This window comes from Artibeus jamaicensis, unplaced genomic scaffold (genome assembly GCF_021234435.1).
Source record: "Artibeus jamaicensis isolate MK-2021 breed Jamaican fruit bat unplaced genomic scaffold, CSHL_Jam_final scaffold_847, whole genome shotgun sequence".
Classification (NCBI taxonomy): Eukaryota; Metazoa; Chordata; class Mammalia; order Chiroptera; family Phyllostomidae; genus Artibeus; species Artibeus jamaicensis.
The window spans coordinates 2595475-2620390 of record NW_026522057.1 but is presented as its reverse complement, the minus strand read 5'-3'; the positions used below and the strand labels follow the sequence as shown (position 1 = coordinate 2620390).

Sequence of the window (24916 nt, the reverse complement as noted above, 5' to 3'; positions counted from 1 at the left end):
AAGGTATGGGTGAGCCCGGCTGGTGTGGCTCAGTGGACTGAGTGCCAGCCTGCAAACTAAGGGGTTTAATTCCCAGTCAGGACACATGCCTGGGTTGCGAGCCAGGTCCCTGGTGGGAGGCACGCAAGAAGCAACCGCACATTGATGTTTCTCTTCCTCCCTTTCTCCCTTCCTTCCCCTCTCTCTAAAACTAAAATAGATAAAAATCTTTAAAATAAAAAAAGGTATGGGCGTTCATTGTATAGTTGAGGAGGGCAGGTCTGTTTTCTGCGCCGTGGATGATCAATAATCAGTGAGGATGAGCAGGGGTCTGGGTGAGGAGGAAGGCCAGGAGGTGGCATGGGTGGGCAGTGGAGACATTGGAGAACACCAGCTGACTGGCTTGCCCTTCTCTTCATCACAGGTCGGTTGTCCTGGGCTGTGGCTGGCCGTGGTGCTGGACTCCTGGATGGCCCCTGAACCAGCCCCAGGGAGGACGATGGTGCCCCTTGTGCCTGCACTTGTGATGCTTGGCTTGGTGGCGGGTGCCCACGGTGACAGTAAGTCTGACCCCTTGAGGTGTGGGATCTCCCAGGTCAAAAGGTCACGATGTCCCTCCTAGCAGGACTCTGGGATGGGTGACAGGAGCAGCTACGAGGACAGACAGGATGGCTAGATGCCTCTCCAGACCTTTCTGTGTCCTAGAGAGAACCACCCCCCAACATGGAGAGCCCCTGTCCAAGCAGCACCCAGCTCCTTGCATCCTGGGTGCATCCTTCGGAATGCTTGCATGTCCCTATGACACTGCGGGGCTGGGTGTGTCGAAGCGTGACTCCCTTTTATGGGCTAGGGGTGAGACCTGCCTGGGATTCATGTGGTCACTGGGCGATGTGCTCAGGCCTGTGCCCTGTGCGCCACTGCAGGTCTGTGCAGAAGGCACAGTGGAGCCCCAGGAAGGGGGGTGGGCAGGCAACGCATGAGGAATGTGTGTGGACCTGGGAATGGGATGCCACCTGTGTCCGCACATCCAGGGAGGACCCAGAAGGCAGAGCCATTAGAGCTCTTCCCCGGTGCTAGACCCCGGGTATGCAGGTGTGAAGGCACAGCCCCTCCTTTCCCTCTCCCCTGGATCTTCAAGGCAAAGGAGCGACCCCCTCTCCCAGCCCCTCGGCCCCGGGGAGTCTGGCGGAAATTGCACTTGGCCAGGAGGAAGTTGCTCCCCGGCACCCCTCTGTGTGTGTGTTGGGGGAGGTGGAATTGTCCCCTGCCCAGATCCAACTCCGAACTTTGGTCCCTTTCCTGCCGCCCTTCCCCCTGCCTGGCACTGTGAGACTGGCCGCAGCCCGCCCCGTCACCATGGTTACCACTGCTTGGTTACTGGTAGGAGGCGGGGCATAGAGCTGATTTAGCCAATCTGCACACTGAGGGGGAGGGGCGGGGTCGGAGCCAAGGTCCCTGGGGGAAAGGGGATGTTCCCAGCCTGTACAGAGCCCAGAGGTGGCGGAGGGCCAACCCAGGGGTCACCCTGGGGGTCAGCAGGCAGTAGGCCCCCCCCTCCAAGTCTGTAAGGCAAAGATATTCTCTTCTTGCCCCACCCAGGTCCTTTCTCCAGAGGCTTATTAATTATTCAGAACCAGATCTGGAGAGGGGTTGGACTGGAGCTCCTGCCCTTTGTCCTCCCTGGCTGGGCCCTGGTGGGGCTAGAAGGGCGAGAGGGAGGGGAGCGTATTGGGGTGAGGGGTAATGGAAGCACTGAGGTGCTAGCAGTGAGAAGGCTGGACAGGCCCTAGTAGGGTGGGGTTAGGGGGTGGGGGTGATCTCCAGGCTTGGTTAGCTAGTGCTGGAGCCTGTAGGGGCAGGTTGGGGTAGAAGTCATCGAGTGTGACTCCCACAGTGGCAGGGAGGTGAAGGCTTGTCGAGAGTCAGGTGTGGTCATTAGCCCTTGGATATTCCCCCACCCCCACCCTGGCCACTCTCAGGGCCTTCAGACAGGGAGCTTGAAGGCTGAGGGCGGGCTGCCCAGCTGGGCTTTCAGAGTCAGCACCTCCTGGGAGAAGAACTGCCTCTTCCTCCTGCTTCAGACCCAACGTGCCCCAGCCTGTACCCCTCACCCCCAGCCCCCACCCAAACCTGCTCGTCTTCCTGTTTTCTCTCCTGGCGAATGGCCTTACCACCCACCCAGCCACCCAAGTCAGAAACCTGGGCCTCCTCCCGGCCTCCTCCCTCTCATACCCCACATCTAATCCATCACCAAGTTCTCTTGTTTCTACCTTCTAAATATCTTTGGAATGCATCCTCTTTTCTCCCTGCTCCCTTCACCCAAGCCACCCTCAGCTCTGGTTGGAGCTTTTGTATGCAACAGCTCCTGAGAGCTTCCAAGCCTCCAGTCTCTTTTCCCATAATGTACTCTTCATGCCGGAGTAGAAGTCCTGTTACAAAATGAAAGCCTGATTGCATCGCACCCTTCAGTTTAAAACCCTGCGCTCTACTCCCATTTGCCTTCAGGATATAGCCTAGGGCTCTTGGCCCTTTTTCAGGCCTTGCTTTGTCAAGCATCTGCTGACCTCGTCCTGCCCGCTGACCTCCCACCCCAACTCTGCCATGCTGACTTCTCTCAGTCGCTCATGTTCTCCCCAGGCCTCTGGTCCTCTTGTTTTCTCTGCTCCAAACCCTCTTCCCCATCCTGTTCACCTGACCATTCACCTGGAGCCATCGGGCCTGGGCCAGGTGCTACTCCTCCGTGCTCCTGCCAGATTGCGTGACTGCGACCGTCTGCTTTGGGTCTGCCTGTCCCATTGGGCTGTGAGTTCTGAGGGGTCGGGTCATTGTCCAGCTCAGGTCCTGGGGTGTAGTAGGTGAGTGAAGGGGTGGAATCAGGCCTGGTCCCCCAGTAGGAACTGGGGCAGAGCAGAACAGTTTTTAGAGCAGAGTCCAAGACCCTTCATGCTGGTCCCTTAAGGATCAGAGCCTGAAGGTCAGGGTCGGGGATGTAGGAACCAGCCAGAGACTCTGAAATACGTGGGTTAGTCTCTGCTTCCAGCCAGAGAGGAACGAATGGGACACAGGCCTGGGCCAGTGGCCGTGGTGATCTGGCCTGGGATGCAGGGCCTGGCTTCCAGGCCCGCCTTACACTCACTGCACACACTTTTGGATCTGTCCCAGTGTGGTGGCCAGTGTTGAGCTGGGCTTGGGAGACTTCTAGCCAGCGGCGAGCTGCAAATGCAGCCAGAGCTGCCGCGAAAGGTAGGGCAGGCACCCCAGAGAATTGACGACTGGAGCAGTGAAGCGCGGAGTGGACAAATGTGTTTCTATAGGCCTCTTAACGAGACAAATGAATGGGGGCCCTGGCCTCTGAGGGGAGCTGGGGGCGGGGTGGGGAAGCAGCTGCGAGAGTTAGCCCAGATGCCCCAACATCAGTGCCGAATCAGCTCTGATGGAGACCTGGGTTCGTGGGGCTTGGGCGACTCCCCCAGACTGGGGCTTTGTGGCTTCTCAAGGGGGAGTCTTGTGGGGCCAGAGGTGGTCCTGAGTAGGAAGAGGTTTCTGCTGATCTGCTGTGTGTGGGGGTGGGAAGAACACAGGCCTGCCTTTGGAACCCGCCGCGTGGGTTACTGCTGTGGGTGCTGTGTCGGGACTGCACTGGCACAGAGGCGGTAGCCTGAGCATCTTGGGAAAGGGGTCCTGGGAGAGGGGGTCCCTGAAGGGCGAGTGGGCACTTGCTAATGGGAGTGTTGCATAATGAGAGATCGGGGGGGAAGAAGCAGGCATGGGCCTGGGCTCCTTTATGGAGCTCATGAGAGATCCACAGTGAGTACCATCCTCCTTTTGTCCCGAGATCCTGTGGGACAGGAGGGATGCAGGACCCTGGTTATGGCCCACTTACTTGGAACCTCAGCATCTGAGCACAGGATGCCTCATGGCTGGAGGGGTAGGTGGTGGGTGGGGGCCAGGGCCTAAGTAGCTGAGGATGTGTCTGGCATACCTTTCCCTCGCCCCCTAGAGCCTGTGGGGCTGGAACATGGCAGGGCGCTGCAGGCAGTTCTACAGCGCTCTTCCATGTGTCCTCACGGGTATGGAGGGCCTGGAGTCCCGTCTAGACTCTGTCCCCTGGGGACTTCCAGCAGGCTGCTTTCTCTCTCAGGGCCTGTTTTCCTGTTGCGCAATGAAGGTGATCACTCCTACCTGGAAAGGTTGACTGAGGTCACCTGTTCAAGGCGCCTGGCATGTAGTACGTGCTCCCTCCATAGGAGGCCATGGCCTAGGGCTCCCTGAGTGTCCCCTGGAGCCCAGGGTTGTCTCTGGGTGGGCTTCTGGGGGAGTGGGTGGAGCAGTCACAAGAGCCAGCACTAATGAGTCCCCAGCTCATTAGGTCGTTCAGGGCCTGGGAAATCACCTCTCCGGGAGCTCCTGCCCCTGCCTGGCAGTCCCTGCGTGTCTGCTCCCTGCTTCCGTGTGCTGTGTGTGTCGTGTGTAGGGTTGTTCGCAGGGAGGGCGGAGTAACAGCAGTCAGTCTCTGGTGGCAGACCCTCGGAGGTGGCCTGGCTTGGCTGTCCCCAGGGCTGGACCCTGGGGGGCATGTCTACCCACTACCAGGCCAGCCCACTCCCGCTGTGCCCCAGGGCATGCTTGCAGAGACAGACGCTGCCACCCCAAGGGGAGGGGGTCAGGCTGAGGGAGTCACACCGTGGTGGAGCAAAAGCCCCTCCTGGCTTGTGGTCTCAGTTCAGATGCTCACTGAACACCAGCTCTGGGTCAGCACTGGACAGACTGGTCAAAACGCTGGGCTTTGTGCACCTGCTTGGGGACCCAACTAGTCACCATGGCATGTGAAGATCCTTCAGGATGCGGAGCCTGAAGGAGCAGGGCACACAAAGGCAAGGAGGTGTCCTGGGGCCTGGCCTGTTGGAGCAGGCTGGGTGGGAGTGGCAAGTCCACTGGGTTCAGGACAGTGTATGGCCCATCGCAGGTGCTGTTCTTTGAAAGAGTCAACATAGGTGAGCCCAGAGAGGTTAGCAGGAGCAAGTTCGGGAAGCAGAGCAGGGAGACAGACAGAGGGTTTGGATCTGGGGAGAGACATGGTCAGGTTTCTGCCACCCAGAGGTCCTCCTGGTGAACAAAAGGGGCGAGGGCTCGGCAGGGCTTTGAAAGGAGGACGCACTGAAGTTTGGTTTGACTCCCGTGCTAGGTGAGGTGCTCTTGGGTGGGGGCTGGGGAGAGGTGAGGAAAGCCAGGGCGAGGCCAGACTGAGGGGAGGGACCTGACCCATGGGCGGTACCAGGCTCGGGCTGCACTGCGAGGCTTGCCAAACTCCGGCGGGTGGGTGGCCAGGCGGGGCTCTGGCCCCACTCCAGACTCCAAAGGGGTGTTCCGCCTCCTCCACGGCCCCAGGCCCTGGGCCCAGTCCAGCCTCCACATAGTACTAAGGCCTTTCTCCTTCTCTTGCTCTCTCTAGACCCACACCTGGCTGCGAGCCACTCCCCAGTTTCTGGTTCTTTGTTTGGTGCTGAGGCCCCGCCTCGCCCCGCCCCCAGGCACACTCGCTTGGCCATTCCGGTTCAGCAGGTTCCAGCCTCTGGTTTCTAGGCAGACACGTTGAGACTGGAGCCAAGGAGGGTTTCTGCCCCTACTTCTCTCCCTGGCAAAGGGGCCTTGCCCACAGTGTGTGAGGGGCTTCAGACCCCGTCCTCCTCAGGCTTTCTCTGGTCAGTGGCTTCTTTCTTTGTCCTGGACCCTGCATGCCAGGAACTGGGCCCAGCCCTTCAACAGGGCTGGGGACCGGGAGGCCTGGTGTCTGCCCTGCCGAGGGCTATTGTTCTGGGTGGGGAAGCAGCCGTGACTCAAACACTCCCCAAAATGTGGAAAAAGTAATCAGTCACCTTATACATGTACGTAACAAACCGTGAGCCAAAGCAATAACCTCGCACACCGACATAACAGACCACGAGCAGTGCTGTAAGAAGGGCAGATGGAGTTTCCAAAGAGCTTTAAACCAGGAACTGAGCTAGTGGAGGCAGGGATGGGGGGCCGAGGAACATTTCCTGAGGAAATGATGTTTAAATTGAGTTCAGAAAGGTGAATAGGAGTTGGTGGCTAAAGAGTAGTCCAAGAGGTGAGGTATGTGGCAGAGGAACAGCCTGTGCAAAGGCCCTGTGGCCTCAGGGGAGGTTGCTTATCCAAGGGCTGAGAAGCCAACCAGGGCTCTGGAGCTTGAAAAGTGGCGCGGGTCAGACCTGTCAGGGCTCTGTCTGCCACGATTGTTTAAATTTTGTTTTGAGAGCAGTGGGGGGGGGGGGGGGGGCGCTTTGGGCAGTTTCGACCAGGGGAGAGAGGCTGTCCATTTGTCCCAAATGCTGAGTAAAGACTGGAGGGGGCAAGACTCGGGGCAGGGACACTGCTTGGCAGGTTGGTGGAGGGTCCAGGGAAGGGCGGGTGGTATCTGGGCTGAGGTGGTGGCACCGCCGCCTCACGTGTGCGGGAGGGGCACGGCGTGTGTGTGGAGTTGCGCCAGCGGAACCTGAGTGGGCAGCGTCCTACCTGCGAGGACCTATCTGAAGGGGCCACGCTGTGCTGACAACTGCAGACCAGAGCCTCCTTCAGAGGACATTCGGGACAAGGGTGGGGACAGACTGAGGCCTCCTGAACCTTTATGTTGTCCCCATGTCACTCTGGTCCCCACCAGGCTTGTGTGTTTCCCGCCAAGGCTGCCTGCCCCCTCTAATGACTTCGGGAGCAGCCAGGTGAGTCCCCGGCTCCAGGATTTGGACCGCCTGCTCAAACCCTGGCTTTCCCCCGCAAATCACTCTGTGATTTGTCGGTTATTTAACCTCCCGAGTCTCCACTTTAGAAATTGGGTGGTAATACGATCTGCCGTGAGGGATGGTTTTAAGACTGGTAATGCTCAGGAGAGGGGTGGCCGCCCTCTCGCCGGGCCCGCCAGTGTCCAGCCCGTGCAGGCGGTCTGTAGAGGTCGCCGCATCTCACCTGCACGGGCCTGTGTCAGCAGCGCCGTTTTGTAGATGAGAGAATGGAGGCTGGGGGGGGGATTTGCTTAATAATTAAGTGACCCCTCCAGAGCCCCCCAGGCCCTGGGGTGTTCAGGAAGACGGGTCCCCCTCTGCTTAGTCCCCACAGCTGTCACTCCTGACCCTGAGGGCCCCGCTGGACCCTCCCCCCTCTGGGACCCTGCCTCATCTGCCGTCCCTCCTCTGTCCACTGGAGTTGCACCCTGTCCCTCTCTGCTGGTGTCTTCCCGTCAGCATTTAAACACTGTCTTTCACCTCTTAGTGGAGGAAAGAAAAAAGAAATAGCTGTGTGGAAGCCTCCTCCAACCCTCCCCTCTCTGGGCCCCACATTTTCTTTATCTTCCCCGTCCCAGCCCATCTTGTTTAAATGCCACTTAGCCCCTCTGTCCACTGCAGCTCATACTCTGTGACCTTCTTTGGTCCGGCTTTGGCACCCAGCACACCATTGACCCTGTTCTTGACAAGGCCTCCAACCATACCGTGTGAATGGTTTCACGGCCCCGAGGAAACAAACAGGCTTGAATTCCAGTCTTGGATGTGCCGCGCCATTGGCTGTGTGACCTTGGACAAGCGACTTGACCTTTCTGAGCCTGTAAACGGGATAATGATAATGAAGGACTAAATGAGATAAAGTACCCGGTGCAGAGTAGGTGCTTAGCGAAGTATTATTATCATTGCACACACATGTTTCTTTGCCAGGGACCAGGCCAAGCCTGGATGCATCAGCACTGAGCAGGTGGACTGAAAGGTCATTTCTCACGGTATTAGCCTTCCTGGAGCTGTTCATTGGCCTGATTAATACGAAATGGATCTGCTGTCAGGATTAACGAGGTGTTACTGCATCTCAGTGAGGGCCGGGTTGCTCTGGTCCTGTGACCCCGGGTGGTGGGGTTCATCGGGACAGGCGCTCCAGGTGGGCTCCAGGTGATGCGGGCATGGCGGGATGGTGTCTGAGCCTCTCCCTTCTCCTCTCCCCCTGCCTCCCTGTGGACACTTGGGGAGACATCCAGGCTGTGGGAAGGCAGTAATCCCATCAGTGGGGCAGGGCGGAAGGGCAGATTTACAGGAAAGCGTTCACCTGGGAACACGTCCAGAGATGCTTAGAAGGTCTAGGCCTTGGGGACTGCTGGCATGCGGGGGCGGAGGAGAGGAGGAGTCACAGTGTCTGGCCTGAGCCTCGGGGCAGATGGGGGTCCCATCACCAAGGAGAACAGCAGTAGGGGAGAGATGAGTCTGGGGGAGATGCTGGGGCTGTTCTGAGCAGCTCTCTGCGTGCCCTTGTCCTGGAGTTTGGTGGGCAGCATCGGAGACAGTGTAGTGGTTCAAACGTGGACTCCAGACTCATGGTGCCTGAGTTCAAATCTCAGCTCTCCCATCAGCTAGCTGTGTCACCTTGGGCAAACCCCTTAACATCTCTGTGCCTTGATTTCCTTCTCTATAAGCAGAAGTAATTGCAGCACCCACCTCATGTTCCTACAGCTCTTTGAAGAGCACCTGGCACCTAGTAAGCACTGTACAAGGGTATGGATTGCCACTGTTATTTCTTCTGTAGATCTTTTTTGCCGCCACCCCGTGACTGCCACCTAGTGTTGGCTGTGCTGTGGTGACTTGGTGTCCCCATCTCTCCAGGCAAACCTGCCTTCGTTAAGGTCCCCGAGAACCAGACCGGGCTATCGGGAGGGGTGGCCTCCTTCGTGTGCCAAGCCACAGGGGAACCCAAGCCACGTATCACATGGATGAAGAAGGGGAAGAAAGTCAGCTCCCAGCGCTTCGAGGTACGTCCTCGGGTGAAGAGGGGCAGGCGGGGCCCAGGGTCCACCCACTTCAGAGTCTGGTCCTGTGTCCACTCCCTTGGTCTCTCTCCCTGGGGTGTTTGGAGGCCAGAGGATGGCTGACTCAGAGCACGTTGTGACCAGGTGTCTGTCCTCTGGCAGGTGATTGAGTTCGATGACGGGGCGGGGTCCGTGCTGCGGATCCAGCCGTTACGGGCGCAGCGAGACGAAGCCATCTATGAGTGCACGGCCACCAACAGCCTGGGAGAGATCAACACTAGTGCCAAGCTCTCGGTGCTGGAAGGTACGTGCCGGGGAGGGACGTGGCAGGCGGGCGGGCAGACTGGCGTCTGGGAAGAAGCAGCCAGGCACCCATGGCCCCGCCGTGGGCCGGTGTGTGTTTGGCAGAAGGGAGAGCTGGCCAACCTGGGCTTGGCGAAGGCCAGCGGTGGACAGGGTGGTCATCGGATTTAGCCTGGACTGTCTGGCTTGTGCTTAGGCAGCAGTGTGCCTCTGGTCCCCGGACTCTGCTGGGACGGGCACGGCCCTGGCGCGTCTGGGTCTGACCTGAGGCGGGGCTGCCGCTGTGTACTGCTTGGCTTCCGTGGTTTGTGGCAACAGATCGGATTTTCGTGTGGGCTTTCTGGTGGGCTTCAGAGAGCTGTGTTCCTGCTGCAAGGGTCCCGGATCAGGAGGGTGGGGTTCTGTGCGTAGAGTTTAGTGTCTTCTCTCACCTAATGGCTGCTCTGTTCACTCACAAAGACTCCCTAATGCTGCCTTGTGTCCAGAGGATCATCTGACCAGGCCATCAGGACTTCAGCCTCCACTGAGTGTTGCGGGGGCGGCCTGGAAGGCTGGGGAGCATGGGGCAGGTGGGGAGCGAGCTGCTGTCGGAACTGCATCTGGGAATGAGTAGAGCTGGGTGGGGCCCCGGCCGGAGGAGCAGCATGGGTGTGCCAAGGCCCAGAGGCCGGAGAGAGTGCAGCTGTTTTGGAGGGTGAGTGAAGCTGCAGGGCACAGAGAGAAGAGGGGGAAAGAACTGGTCGCGTCCCTGGGAAACAGGAGGTGAGGAACGTGAGGCGGTCAGCCCCCGGCCACAGTGGGTCTGGCGGTCCAAATGCGTCTGCGTGTGTTTTCAAGGTACGGTATCGATTGTTGCTTTAAACAAAACTACAATAGCAATACCTGTTCACTATTACAAATTTGATAAGTGAAAAATAGCACATAGGGGGAAAATAATCACCTGTTATCTTACCTCTGCTAAAAAGATTGGGTTGGTTCCTTATACTCTGTTTTCTCTGTGTGCCTTATAACACAGATGGGATCACATTCTGCCCAGTGGTTTGCGGGCTGCTGTTTTTTTAAAAAATATCATGAACATCTTCCTCTTCATTAAGTATTCTTCTGCATCATTATTTTTAATGGCTGTGGGTAAGTGTTGCGTGGAAGCGCCCTGATTTATTTAGCCGTCCCTATTGTTGGACAGACGCGGCGTGTCCAGTGTTTCGCTTTCATAAAGAAGGTGTTGTGCACGTCCGCGCAGACGTGACGTGCTCGCCTTCCCGATTGTTTCCTTCTTCTAGACTCACGGAGGTAGAGCTGCTGGATCAAAACGGCACGTGCATTTGCGAGGTTTCCAATGTTTCCAGAAGATTGTGTCAGTTTAGACTCTCACCACGCAGGTCACGAGAGGGCTCTTTTCCGCGCATCCTTACCAGCAGTGGGAATTAGCGTTAAAAAAATATCTTTGCCAAGTTAATAAGCAAAAAATGACATCTCAATTTAATTTGCATTTCTTTGATTACAAGAGCGGCGGAGCATATTTTTACATTGGCCGTTTGCACACTGTGGCTTTATGGCTTCGTGCACGCACCCATTCAGTAATTCCTCTGCTCTGTGTGTCCCCTGCGAGGCAGGGCCGGGCCCTCCAGCATCAAGGGGCAGTGGTGGACAGTGGTCAAGAGCAAGGGCTCTGACTACTTACTCTCTCACCTGATGACCTTGGGCCATAACGATGCCTCTGAGCCTCGTTTGCTCCACCTGTGTCCACAGGTGTACATGTAATTCCTACTGCCCAAGCTGGTTTGGAAGATGAAATATGATGCAGTTGAGTACTTCACAGGATTCTGTCATGAGAGGCAGCTGCTAGAATGTTGGGCTGGAAGCCGCACATCCTGAGGCACAGATATCTGAGCTGGTAGTGCCTGTCGTCCCTGGTGCGTGGCACCCCTACCTTCTACTCCCATGGGGGGTACTTACCTGTGGGGCGGGCATCCCAAGGATAAGCCCTGGACCAGGGTCACTGATTGCTGTGTGTTTTGACTCTGCCACCCCCTGACCTCAGTGTCCCCACTCATGACCTGAGGACAGGTATTCCAGCACCATCCCCCTCCTGCTGGTATCTGCCCCAGCAGTAAGCCCCCATCTGCCCTGGCATTTGGGACCTGGCCGAAAGGCTGGACTGCGGCCGCTGCCCAGAGGGCGTCTTCTCAGGCTCTCGCGTTGGGGAAAGGGCCTCCTCCTCCTCAGCGTTGAACGAGAGGTGCCCCCAGAGCCCTGGGCCCTAACTCTGGCCCCGGCTCTCCCTGCAGGTCCTCAGTGGGCACTCCCCTACCCCCACCTCCGCCCTGGGCCGCTTCAACTTTTAAAGGGTCGGGGAGGGTGAGGATGGTCTTCCAGGGCCTGAGGGGGGGATTCAGACTTGCAGGGGGTTCTCCATCCGAGCGGCCTTCTTGGATCAGAGTTTCTTTAGCAGGACCTGGGGCGTGTTTGTGTTCCTAGGGCGTGGGGGGGTGTCTGGCGAGGTGGCGGAGCGCTCAGGGCAGGTGCCTGTCTCACCCAGGTTCCCTGTGTGGATGGGGGCGGAGCCATGGGCCCGAATGAGCCCCTCCTGCCCCTGAAACACAGCACCCAGAAGACGAAATGCTGACTTGCCGTGTTGGTCTGTGTAACCTTGACCAGCTCTGGGCTTGGCAGAAAAGGGTGGAGTGGGAGGCCTCAAAGGTGCCAGGGGCGGGGAGGAGGAGAGCAGCGGGGGCTGTGGCAGTGCCACCCCACACTGCCCTGGCCCCGGGCCTCCCATATGGTCCCGAAAGCCGGGTGTGTGTAGGAATGACTGGTGCTTTGGGCCGGGCCCCCCCGCCCCAAGCTGAGCTCTTCAGGGGAGTGGCTGAAGGCTGCCCAGGGCGACCTGGCTCAGTCGAGGGGTCAGTGCGCCCCTAAAAGGGAGTCCCGGCCTGCAAGTTTGCCCCATGCCCCCTCCTCTGCCTTGCTCCACACCAGGGCCAGCTGCCCTCACACTCAGCTCCGCTGGTGCCCCTGGGAGCGCCCCGGACCATGGCCTTTGCACTCGGCTCCCCAGGCAGAGCCCCCACTGCCCTGTGACCCCCAGGCGGCTGCTCAGCAGCACAGGCTGGCTGGGGGCGAGCCCGTCCGGACTGCGAGGAGCGCAGAGCCCGCCGCCCAGTGTCCCCGTCTGAGTGGTAATTGAAGCCATTAGCGAGCCAGCCTCTCCCTCGCTGGGTAATGGCAGGAAAAGCTCTTCTCGCTCTGCACTCGAGGCGGCTGAATCACTCCCCCTCCAACCCACCCCGCAGCCACCACTGAGACAGGGAATCTGACATTTTCCCTCTTTAGGGAGGGGGAACAGAGGGGGAGGGGAGGCAGGCCTTGCTTCTTGGCCTCTCCCTCCAGGGGGTTGGAGGGGCGTGAGGTTCTTGGAGCTCAGTGTGGAGGGCCCAGGTTTCTCTGGGCCAGTGGGTTCCAGGCCAGGCAGGCCAGTGGTCAGGAGAGCCCCAAAGGAGGCCAGACAGCAGGGGTGCGGCAGGGCCCCAGTAACTTGGGTAGGTTCTGGAAGGGCCAAGAAGGAAGGGGAGATGGAGGGTGGATGGGCTGAGGTGCAGGGGCGAGCCGTTTCTGACTCTGTCCTGGGCACCTGGCTCTGAGGACTCTGTGGGGGTGGGGCCTGTGTGCTGTGTGCAGGGTAGTGTGTGTGGTGCAGTGTTTATAGCCGGCGGTGCCTTACGGGCTGTATATATAGGAGGGGGTGTGCAGCAGACTGTGTGTGTGTGTGTGTGTGAGAGAGAGCACATCAGGCGTTATGTTGGGGGTGTGGTGTACACAGCAGGTGGTACCTCACGCAGCAGGTGGTATACATCCTGGGGTGTGTGTGTGCTTCAGGCAGTGTGGGGATGTGCTGTGTACAGCAGATGGTATACAGCGTGCAGTGTACGTGTGCACACACATTAAACAGTGTGTGTGGGGGGTGTGGTGCATCCACAAGGTGGTCTGCGCCTTACAGGCTGTGTGTACAGTAAGGGGGTGTGCAGCAAGCAGCCTGAGCTGCACGTGTCATCAGTCCCCTGCTGTGGGAGGTCAGAGACACTGGGTCTGGGCTCACTGTCGTGGGGACCCCACTGGATCCTCACTCGGAGCTGTGGGTCAGCTGGGACAGCGGGACAGAGAGGAACACGGGGCAGAGCGGATGGTCTGACCTCTTCTCAGTGCCTGCGATGCACCTCGGTGGTTCCTCTCCAGCCCGCCAGGAGGGAGGGTGCGCCAGGCGGGGATCCTGCCCAGACCTCGGAGCCCCTTCCTTCCTCTCCCCCTCCTTGCCGCCAAGCCCAGGTGCCTCTTACCTGTTCCCACCTGGCCTTGGTGTCTGCTGGCGGACCAGGAACACACCGCTCATGCCACGTGGGGCCAGGAATCCTGCACGAGTGCCTGCTCTTTCCTACCTTGGGGCAGGTGTCAGGCAGTGCAGGGTAGCGAGTGGGGTGGGGAGCGGTCAGCGCTGGGCCTGGACCCCTGGGTTCTGTCCCGGCTCTGACCCTGGCTGGCTGGCGTGGGGACCTGTGGGGTGATGAAGAACCTCTTGAACCCCCCTTGACCTACCTCCACACATAATCCCTTTGGAAACAGCCCTGGCAACATGAGGGGGAATGAGCAACACACACTCCTGTCCTGAGCTGTCCTGGGCTGGGCCAGCCGGGAGCTGAGCTGGGAAGGGAGCCCGCCTTTTCCCAGGGACTGCTCCCGCCCTGCCTGGTCCAGGCCTGGGGCGGGTGAAGGGCTTCCGCTGGCAAAGGGTGGGTTTCTGTGTGGCAGGAGGTGCCCCCTTCCCGTTGCCCACATTTGTGTCAGGGTAGTGGGCTGGTTTTGTGGAAGCAGGGCCTGTCACCTCCCTGGTTTGTGGCCACAGGAGATCTAGAACTCAGGCCAGCTTCTGCCCCTTCCTTTGCAGCTGCGGCCTGACTTAGGTGCTTCTGGGTCCAGTGACCGTGGTCTCTGCGATTTGTCCTTCCACCACCCCGCTCCACACCCTCACCACAATGGCATTTGAGACCATGCAGATAAGAGACTCTGCATCCATTTCCTGGAGAGGTCTGGGCCCCAGGCATGGGGGTGGGAAAGATGTCAAGTAGGTGGGCACTGCCAGGAGGCCCTTGAAAGTCAGACCCTGGGTTTCTTGGTCCGTGGAATCCCCCATTTTTTCTAGTTCTCATCTGCTTTCAAGGGCCCAAGCGGACTTCTTTCTGAATGGGCCCTCCTGTGGGGCGGCCAGTTCTGTTAGCCGCAACACGCCGGCGCCTCCCCTGTGCCCACTGTGGCCCCCCAACCCTGTAGTCATGGGTGCTTGCAAAGCCCTGCTGTGTGCATGGCCCTCTCGCTTGCCCCCTGTCCCCCAGCCTCATGGCCACAGTGGAGCTGGCAGCTCTGGCAGCAGGTGGTCAAGTTGGAGGTTCTGAATGACCCTGTGGGTGCAAATCCTCCATCCGTGGTGAGGGGCCCCATCTCTCTGGTTGCCAGAGGAAAGAGGGTTTTAATCGGGGGAGTGACTGGATCAGATACATGCTTCAGAAATGCCCTGGGCGTGCAGAGCGGGGTGGAGGGAGACCAGAGGGAGGGTGGGCAGCTCTGCAGCCCATGAGCAACAGGTGGCCACAAGCCAGACCCAAGCAGTGGGTACAAGAGCAAGGGAGACTGGGTTACAAACCATTTGGAAAGACCTGCCTGGCCACCTGTGGGACCCCGGAGGTGGGAGGCTCTGGATTGCTGGCTCTGGCCAGGTAGGCGGTGGTACTGTTTTCAAAGGCTCCGGTACAGGAGCAGGACCTGGTTCACAGGGCAGGTTGAAGAGTCCTGTTAGAAATCAGGCGTGTGTGCACGTCCAGGGGAGGTGTCGGGGAGTTCTTGTTCAGGTTCCCTGGCACTCGGGATATCTGGAGGTGGAGTTTTGAAGGCCAAGAAATGGCAAATCTCAGGGAGCGAGGGACGAGAGGGAAGGAAGGGGGCCTGAGTGGAGCCCCAGAAGCCAAACTCTTCACACTGGGAGGAGTGTTTGCATAGGAATCTGGTGAGGGGCCTCGAGAGGTTGGAGGCCCCGGACCAAAGAGAAAAGAGGACATGAAGTGGGAGGAAGTGGTCAGCGGGTGGGGTGCTGTCCAGAGGTCAGGCAGGATGACGCTGAAAGAGTCCTTTGGGCTTACCTCCCTGGAACCATGGCTGATCGTGGCTGACCATGGGGAGCGAGCCGGCAGGAAGCAGTGGGTGGGGCGGGGACGGCAGCTGGGCCGCAGGGGCCTGAGGAGTGAGTGGGCGGCTGTCAGTGGTCTGACTGGGCCTGAACCTTGGGGGGCGAGGGTAGTGTAAGTGGATCAAAAGAGTCTTCCTGAAGGAGGATGGAGGTGGGGAACCCCAAGAGGAGAGTCTAACACGGGCCAGGGCCTGACACCAGAGCATAGGCAGGGTGTGTGCCCAGGGAGTGGCCCCTGGGGCCACTCGGTATGTGTGGTGGGGATGTCGCATCAGCCAGGCTGAGTGGGGCTGTGAGAAGTGCCAGGGAAGCCCTGGCTGACAGTGGGGACTGGGAGGGGGAGGCCACGGCTGCGACAGGCCCCAAACAGCTCAGATTCAAAAACAAAACAGGCTTTTAAGATGCCAAGTTTGATGAAATCTGAGTGCTAGAAGAGGTGGGAGTTTTCTCTTAGAAAAAAGCTGAAAATCAAGGCTGAAAGCTCTAAAGGGAGATGGACCCAGGGCCCCACAGACCCCCCCTAATTTCCTGGAAGCCTGGGGGCGAGGCTGGGCTCTCTGGGAAGGGTAGGATCCTGCAGGTCTGGAGCGGCCTTCGCACCTGCTGGGGATGTCTCGGCCTGCCCCTGCTGGGAGTGGAGCTGCCTTGGGGATGGGGCCTGAGGGGGCCTCGGCTTCTCACAGGACGTGAAGGCAGGGGCAAGCCAGTAGCTACCCATGAACTTCCTTCACATGTCTTGACGTGTCTTTGTGTGTCCATGTCTCCATCCCTGTGTCTTCAGGTCTCGACACATGTGTAACTGACTGCATGCCTCCACGTGCGTGTTTGCAGGTCTGTGTGCACTACCTCTGGATCTGCTTGCACGAGCCTTTCCACAGGTGCTTGTCACTGCAGATGTAGGTCTGTTTTCACACCTGTCTTTCACCATGTGTATCTCTGTGGTTGTACTTGTTTCTAGAGGTGTGTGTGTTCATGTGTGTGTGTTCAGAGACAGGGCGAGACCAGGCCCAACACTCACCCACAGGCAGGAGGGAGGTCAAGCTTACAAACAGTGCTGCCCCAGGAAGCCTGTGGACGTGTGTGCCGGTGTGTGCCTGCGTGTGCACAGACGCCAAGAAGCTGGGTAAACCAGGGTGAGGCAGTCCTGCTGACAGACGGTGCTGCCCACCCTGAGACCCTGCAAGGCATCTCCATCTGTCAGCCTTCCTGGTGCAGCCCCTCCCTCTGGCCCAGACTCCGCCTCAGGCATCTCAGGCTCAGCTGACAAAGAGACTTGTGTGCTCGTGTGGGGGGGGCCTCAGCAGCCCCCCTCTCCCAGTCACTGCAGCCAGCCTAAGCTGATCCCCTGTCCACCCCCACCCTCGGCTCATCTATCAGGACCCCAGTGTTTTCCTTAGCTTCAGCCAGACTCACTTTTCCCACTCTCCCACAGCCCTTGCTCAGGCAGTCCCTCCCTCACTGCAGAAAGCTCTCCCGCCTCCCAAGCTCAAGTGTTTCCTATGCTTACATCTTCTCCCTCCTCCAGGGCAGGTGAGCTGTGGAGGTGAATTGACCCGGTGCTGTGAGGCCTCAGCCAAGCCCCTGCCCCTTTCTGACCCTTAGTCTCCCAACTCTCCACCTGCAGGGACACACCAGTCACTTTCCTCTGCCCAAAGGGGACTGCAGGAGAGGGTGCAGGTCTCCCTCTGCAGCATCTAGAAGCCAGCACGGTTTGGAGCAGGAGCCACCCATGCACCCGTGCGCCCACCCCTGCTAGTACACGGGGGGGGGGGGGGGGGGTAGCCCCTGGGAGCATGTGGGTGCGGCCTGTGTGCGCAGCTGGATGCAGCTGCAGTCCACAAACAGCTGTGGCGCCTTGGGCTCCTGTTGCCCCTCAGGTGCCCAAAGCCTTCTCCATTCTGAATCGGAGGATGGAGGGACCTTGGCCCCGGGAGGGACAAACACTGCAGATGTCCGGCATGTAGGCTGCAGGTGTGTGAGGACCTCCTCCTGTCCGTTAAGCAGGAAGGACGCCTAGGTGGGAGAGGCCCTTGGGGTTTGGAGGTGGGGGCCCTAGCAGGGGGCGCAAGGATTCCACCCAAGTGAGGAGGGAGGGGCGACAACTGCAAGCCGCATGGACACGCGCAGCGGCGCCGCCGCCGTTGCTATGGTTACCGGGTGGCCTGGAAGGGGGAGGGGCCCTATCTCCCCTCCCTCTCCGCAGGACTGGTTTTGAACGGACTCGGCCTGAAGGGTATATCCGGATGTTGGAACCTGGGTGCATGGTCTTCCCAGCGGTGGCTATGTATGGGAACTGTCGGTGCTTTCGCAGTAGATGAAAACGCCACGGCTTGTGTGCAGGGGTCCTGCGGTCCAGTGGCCAGCCCTGGATGACAGCGGAGGGTGTGATTTGGCGGGGGCTGAGCCAAACTTGGGGAAGTGAGTCCAATGGTGGCAGGGTGTCCCCAGGGGTGCGCTCACCTCGGCTAGCCCTGCCCTGCCCCCAGCCCTGCCAGACACTGGGTCCAACCACCTGGTCTCATCCCAGCCCCACCTCCCATCAAACTGTGTTAGACAGGTTTCTAGATCTCTCTAAGCCCCCATTTGTTTATATACCTCAGGGTTTTGGAGAGATTAAATAGTTTTATTTAAGCATTTTAACTCTGCCTGTAAGGTAGTAAATGCTCCAGTAACACAATCTTTTCTCCCTCGTATCTGGGCCTCAGTTTCCCAGTCGTTGGTGGTTTGGAGTGATCATGTGACCCCTGCAGTGGAGTTGGCCTTGGTCTTTAGCCTGAGTGGTTCTGCCTGCCCCTCACCACAGGGCGTGTGGCAGGGCGCTAGAGTGCAGGGGGTAAAGGTGCCAGTCCCTGGCGTTTACAACTGCATGCCCAGTGCTCACCTTGCCCGAGGCGCACGGGGGGCATGAGTACCCGGCTGCTACCCTCAGCTGTGTGTAAACGTGCTAGAGGCGCCCAGGTGAGCGTAGAAAGAAGAGGCGGCAGGGGTCACTCTGGAGGGAGTGGAGTCCTCCTGTGAAACATACTTCTCCTTCCCGAAGGGCAGAATGCCGCCTTGTGAGTTCTGCCTGGAAGCCTCCTTGGCACAGGGGAGTGGCTGTTGGGCCCTGCTGTTTGACGGGCAGCCCTTCGCTCAGGCCGTCTCTGGGCTCTGGTGGCAGTGCCTGAGGGGATCCTCTGAGGCAAGGATGGAGCCGCTGAGGGAGGAAAATTAATTGTCCTTAATTTGGCGTACAGCCCGAAGACCTTCCCTGTGTTAGAATTCGGAGCAGACTCCTAGGCCATGGGGCTACAGGTGTTCGTGCTTCTTCCCTCCTCCCTGATCAGCACCTTGCTGGTGGGGCTGGGGTCGGCTGGCGGCTGGGCCCTAACTCTGGCAGGCCTGTCCCCTCTGTGCACCCCCACCTCCGTTACCCGGGGAGGGCTCAGCAGGTGTTACTGAGAGATCTCAGTCTGGGAGGAATTAGACTGGCGGGCTAGGATGGCTCTGGCAGTCCTGCTTGCCCCCCCACCGCTGCTGGGGAGAACAGGGAGGGTGGTAGGGGAGCCCCAGGCCTTCCTGCAAAACTGTTCCTCTGCTTGGTGCACCCCGAGTCCTGCCTCATTTCCATCTTCTCTTTTCATGTCACTGTTTAAATTTCCCTTTTAAAAATCAGAGCCGAAAGTTAGGACTCTGTGGGGTCATATGTGTAGCCACAGAGACTCTTGGGTCACACCTGGGATTTGCAGGGCTGCAGGTCCTGCCAGTGCCGGGAGCCTGGGGAGGTGAAGCCATCCTGGGAGTCCTGCTGCTCCCCTTCCAGACCCCGTCTTCTGATGGGGCTGCAGCCCCTTCAGATGACCCTGGCTGCTAGAGCCTTGGCAGAGAACCCCCGGGGTCTGGGCCAGACAGAGGGCTCCTTCAGCTTCCTCTCCCACCAGCCCCTCGCCCTGTCTGCCTCCCTGGGCCTCTGAGAGTTTTCAGGCAGGACAGTGCTGCCGTCCTTTACATTTCTCCTCTGAGAATGCCACGTGCCTTTCCCTGGCACAGGAGTGTGGTCTCGGCACGTGTCCCCACACACCCACCTTGTGCCAGGCCTGCAGAAGGGAACCTTGCTAGTCTCCCGGTCTCCCCTGCCGTGGGACCCCACTCCCTCACCGGGAGACAGACAGTGGACAGTGTTCTCCTCACCCTGCTGGGCACGCCCAGCGTCCACACTGGTGGAGAGGCTGTGGTTTCCTCCTGGGGAAGGGCCTTCTGCCCCCCCACCCCCGCCCACCCCTGGCCCTGATACCTGTCTGCCCCAGTGGCTCAGCCCTCGCTAGTTACAGTAACGTCAGCTAATACTCATTGGCTGCAGATTCCTTGTCAGACACTCTTCTGTACCTTATGCGTATTATCAGATGCCCTCATGATGGTTTTACAAGGTAGGTGCTTGAACCCCCTCTCAGATAAAATCGGAGCCATGGAAAGGATCTGTAGCACACCAAGGTGACAGCTGGGCAGTGGGGGGGGAGTCCATGGTCTGCACTAGTCTGGACCCTGTGCTCCCAACCTCTTTGCTTCCATGGGCGAGGAGACCCTCAGGGCCGGCGCAGGAGTCTGTGTGCAGTGGGGAGTGCTGCTGACTGGTGGAGGGGACTCCTGTGAGCCGGAAGAAACAGCTAGGGAGGAGTTTTGCCCCATCCCTCCCCCTCCCCCTCCCCCCATCAACTTTTGGTGTTCTCAGAGCTTTTGTGTTTCCTTAGCCTGCACGTGTCCAGATATGGGCCCCTGGCCTGAATCTGGATCCCAGGTCAGGACTGAGCAAGGGGGAGGGTCAGGGTCACAGCTCAGTCAGAGTCAGGGATCAGGGGCTGAGGGTGGCTCGTTGGTAGGGTAGGGGTGGTCTGAGGCACTGTTTCAGGGTGGGCCCCCCTGCCGCCCCCGGGCCTGTGAAGGGTCGGCCGGGGCAGGGGCATGCAGGACTCTGCTTAGAAGTCCAGGATCTGGGAGAGCAGAACCTTGAATCTTGGGGACCCCAGCCAACCTGACCTGGGAGTCGGGCGTCCCAGCCCTCACGTGCACACCTTCTTTCTGCCTGCAGAGGACCAGCTGCCTCCCGGCTTCCCCTCCATCGACATGGGGCCCCAGCTGAAGGTGGTGGAGAAAGCACGCACGGCCACCATGTTGTGCGCCGCGGGCGGGAATCCGGACCCCGAGATCTCGTGGTTCAAGGACTTCCTCCCTGTGGATCCTTCCACGAGCAACGGGCGCATCAAGCAGCTGCGTTCAGGTGAGCAGAGGGCTGCGGAGACGGGAGGGGAGGTGTGGGGCCCACACCCAGCACTGCCTTCCAGCTCAGGCTTGGGGGCCTCGGCCTGGGGGCGACCCTCCAGGGCTGAGCAGAGGGCACCCAGTGGGTGCGCCAGATCTTGCTCTAGACCCACCTGGCCCGGGGAGAGAGCCTGGCAGCGAGGGCTAGTCTGCGGTGGTTCTCTTCTGCTCCTCGGTGGTCAGACTCCAGACTGCGGCGCAGCCCTGCTCCTCGCGGCGTGCGGTCGTGCCCGGGCCTGAGAGGGGGGCCTGGGTGGTGCTTCTCTTCACTTCTCCAAACGGCAGGGAGAGGGGCCAAAGATGCCTGATTCCTCAGGCTTCAAAAGGCTGGACTTCAGAGCTTGGGATCAGGGAGAGTCGCTGCCGTCCCTCGGCCACCAGGGCCACCAGTCTCCTCTAGATGTCTCAGTGGAGCCAGCACGCAGCCCTGGGAGCAAGGATACCGTCTTGACCAGGCGGGAGGTGTCGCCCCACTGATCGATCTGCCCTCGAGGCTCCCGCCAGGATAATTGATTCCGTTTTTGTGAGTAAGGAGCAGGCAGGAAAGGAGACTCAGGATCAGCTTGGCTGCATTCTGCATCTGCCGCCAGCGTGGCTGGACCAGTAGGCCTTGGTCCAGAGTCCTCCTGCTAGATGGGGGACACGGGCGGGATGGCCAGTGCCAGCCAGAGCCCCTGCTTCACCTCAGCTGTGATGTCAACACTGTAAAGAAGGACATGACTCTGCTCCTTTCAGGCTCTGCTGGCTTCAGGGGCACCCCTGCCTCTCCCTGGGGTGCCAGCCCCTTCCCACTGGCTCCCACCCAGTGGACACCCCCTTGGTGCTCAGGGAGGAGGGAGAGATGATTTGCCCAGCAGGGGCAGGATTCTGGCCCCAGCCACGGCCGCCAGAGACAGCCTACAAAGTGTTAGCTCATTTAATTTAATTAAAACTCAACAAGATGGAGGCAGCTGTAGTGCAGTTAATTAAAACAGTCATAATCAAAGCAGGAAACAGTCCGGCTGCATGTGCAGCCGTTGCCCGGCGCTGCCCGGTGGCCGGCACGGTTCAGCTCCTCTGTTCCCTTGCCCTCCCTCAGGCCGGCTCCCCCAGCAGCCAGATGGCCCTCCCCGCAGGTCTGGCCTCCACCCCGAATGGCCCCAGTACTGTCCGTGGCAGCAGTGCTGGGAAGACACGCTATCTCACGTGTTTGTTCGTCACGTATTTATGTGCTGAGTGCCAGGCCCTGTGCCGCCCATTCACTGCCCCGGGAGTTGGCTCCTGCCCAGCACTCCGCCCAGGGCCGCTCAGGCCACAGCCGCCTCGTCCTCTCAGCGGCAGTCCACACCCCGCCCTCCTGCTCGACCACTCCCTCCCAGGGCTCCCCGGCTTTTCTCTGTCTGCCCTGCAGCCCCCTCCTACACTGCTCGTTCCTGCAGCCGGGAAGCAGTTTAACTCTGCCCTCACCCCACGGACAGAGCCCTTCCCCTTGGGCCTGCTCACTCACTCCTATAGCTTCAGGTACCCTCTCCACTCCTGCAACTCCCAGATCTGTCTCTCCAACCCAAACATCTTGCCTGTGCTCTAGACCAAAAAATGTATCTGCCTCCCGGGCGTCACCCTGACCTTGATGAGCGATGACTCCTTCCCAACTAGCTGCACCCTTCTCCCGCTGACCCTCTCTCTGTGAGTGGCAGCCTCCCCACCTGAAACCCTGGCTCCGCCTCCAGTAAGGAACCACCAGCTCCTCTTGATTTGTCACCACCGTGACTCCCAGGTTGGTGCCCTTTTCTCCTTGCGTTGCCTGCGTTGGCCGTGTCCCAGGTCACCAAGCACTGCTCTCCCTGCCTCCAGGCTCTGCCCTGGCGTCCCTCCTCCAGCAGACATCAGAGTTTCCTGCCCCTGTCCCTCTGTGCTCTGACACCCTCATCACCTGCACAGGCAGGTGCGTGCCCCCAACGAGACACACGCAACCCTTCCATGTCTTCCTCGGCTCACACCTGCAGCTTTATCTCGTTGGGTCCCGGCTGCACCGATGTCAGGCTTTGTGGCCTCAGTGAGGTTATTTAACTTCTTGGAGCTTCATTTGTTTTCGTCTTCGGAAAGAAGCTGCAGGAAACTCGCAGTGAGACAGCGGCAGTCAGAGCTTTAGTTCACTGCCTGGCATGTGGTGAGGGCTCTGGGGTCATGACCCTGGTACTCCTGGCCCCTCCCCACTCCCACTGAGCCGCCTGACCCCCTCCGGCCCTCTGCTCACATTCACCAGAATGTACAGCCCCACCCTTCTCTCCTTGTCACCCAAACCTACTCCTTTAGGGCTCATCCCACTTTGATTTTTACCACCTGGCTCCAGCTCTGCTCACGTAGGCTGAGTGCGCCTTATAGGGAGGGCCGGGGTCTGGCTCCCCCTGCGAGGGCCCCCCAGAGCCCTGCATTAGCCCAGCTGTAGGACAGGTGTCTCTGAGCCCTTGCTGATGAATTACCTCGTGAGTGTGACCCTCAGACCCCATATCTGCAGACTGATGTCCACTCCTTCTGCTTCCCAGGTGTAGGAAAGACCTCTTTCTTAGACCTTTTCTGCCCCTGGGCAGCTGTTATCCGAGGGTGGTAGGCCCAAAACCCAGCCCCTAGGATGGGGCCAGATGGCACCGAAGGGATGCAGTCATCTCACCTCCAGGTGGAGGTAATGAACAGGACTCTCCCCCATCACTGCCTGATCTTGGCCCCCGGCCCCTGATCCCAATAGCTGCTACCCGGTCCTGTTACCACTTCAGAATGTGCTGGGCTCTCCCATGCATATTTACAGGGACATCCCATTGTGGAGTAAAATCAGGCCCCCGAGCACTCGGCTGTTTTACAGGGCCTTTCACGGTTTACGCATCACTAACAGTTTACAAAGCGCTTTCCTGCCTTTGGTTGCACTGGATTCTCTGCGACGCTGAGAAGTAGGACAGGCTCTGATTACCGTGCCCACTTTACAGCTGAGTTAGGGAGTCCCCTGGGGTCACATGTGGGGACAGAGTGGACAGAGTCTTAAGAAGACCTCTTGTGCTCCATTCACCCTGATGGCCAGAGCGTGTGAGCTGCCCTTCCCATCACAGTTCATGCATCAAGGACAATGTAATTACAGGCCATCTCTTTCCACACCCCCAGCCCCCAGGCTGAGACTGCAGGGCCTGGAGCAGAGATGCCAACATCTGGCTGCCAGAGGAAGCCCACTGACCCCAGTGGATGGGACCCAGAGGGGAGTGCAGAGCAATCCCTGGAGTGGGCCTGAGGCCTGCAGCCCCCGCTCTGCTGGCCCGCCCCCGGCTCCACCCTGCCATCCTCCGGGTCTGCCAGGAGGACGTGCCGTGGGCACGTGGTCACAGTTTCCCTTTGGCCTGAGCACACCAGCGCCTCTCACAGGCAGGGCTGGCTCCCAGGCTCCTCGGTGTCCCACAGCCACCTTGTGAAATGGCAAAGGCGAGTCCTCACTTCATTGGGAAGGGGAAATGGCTGTTCTGAGATGCCCGGAGACTCATCTCGAGGCAGGTTAGGTTTCAGAGGAGCTGAGGCCAGAAGCTAGGGGGTCCCAGACCTGGGCCATTCACACCGCCTGTCCCCCGGGTCAGGCCAGGACCCCAGGAGTGGATCGGTGGTTGTCAACTTTCTGGTCTCAGGACCTCTGGACCTCTGATTGTAAATAGCAGAGGGCCGGGCCCCAGAGAGCTTTCGTTTTAGGTTTTATCTATCAATATTTGCTATGTCAGATATTAAGATAAAGAAGGTCTTAAATATTTATTAATCTACTTTAAAATAACTTAAAACTCCATTACATGTTAATGAAAAGTAATCATATTCTCTAAAACAAAACATTTACTGGAAAAGAGAGCAGCGTTGTTTTACACTTTTATAAATCCTTTGCACTGCTGGCCGGCGGCTAGGTTCTCCCGCCCGCGTCTGCATCTGGTCGGGTGCTGAAACCCAGCACGGACGGAGCCTCTGGGAAACCCCACCGTGTGAGAGAACAAGCGTGAAAAAGGCAGATTGTTTCTTAGTGTGATGAAAATTGGTTTGGCCTTGTGGACCCTCTGAAAGGGTCTTGGGGACACTAAAGGTCCCCGAACGGAGCTTGGAGGGTCATGGTGGTGGCTCTTTCTAGACAGTCCCTCTGCACCCCTGCCACACACCCCCAGGTCCCAGCAGACTGCCTTCGCCCCTCCAGCCTCTGTGTCTGCAGGAGTCAGGCAGCCTGGAGTCAGACACACTGGGTCGCTTCACTCAAAAGCTGTGTGACCTTTGGGCTTTGGTCACTTAGTTTCTCTCAACCTCTGTTTCTTCCCTTCTGCTTG

At 59.1% G+C, this 24916-nt stretch overlaps 1 protein-coding gene across 4 annotated transcripts in view; it reads left to right on the top strand.

Annotated features, from left to right (window-relative positions):
- Positions 1-24916, top strand: part of PTPRF (protein tyrosine phosphatase receptor type F) — an 81524-nt gene that overhangs the window by 13502 nt on the left and 43106 nt on the right. For all 4 annotated transcript variants that reach the window (XM_053660309.1, XM_037149225.2, XM_053660311.1 and 1 more), the window contains exons 3-6: positions 404-539; positions 8631-8776; positions 8936-9077; positions 20374-20562. In XM_053660309.1, the coding sequence (XP_053516284.1) occupies positions 449-539; positions 8631-8776; positions 8936-9077; positions 20374-20562 (568 nt within the window). In that variant the 5' untranslated portion in view covers positions 404-448. The remainder of the gene's footprint in view (positions 1-403; positions 540-8630; positions 8777-8935; positions 9078-20373; positions 20563-24916) is intronic.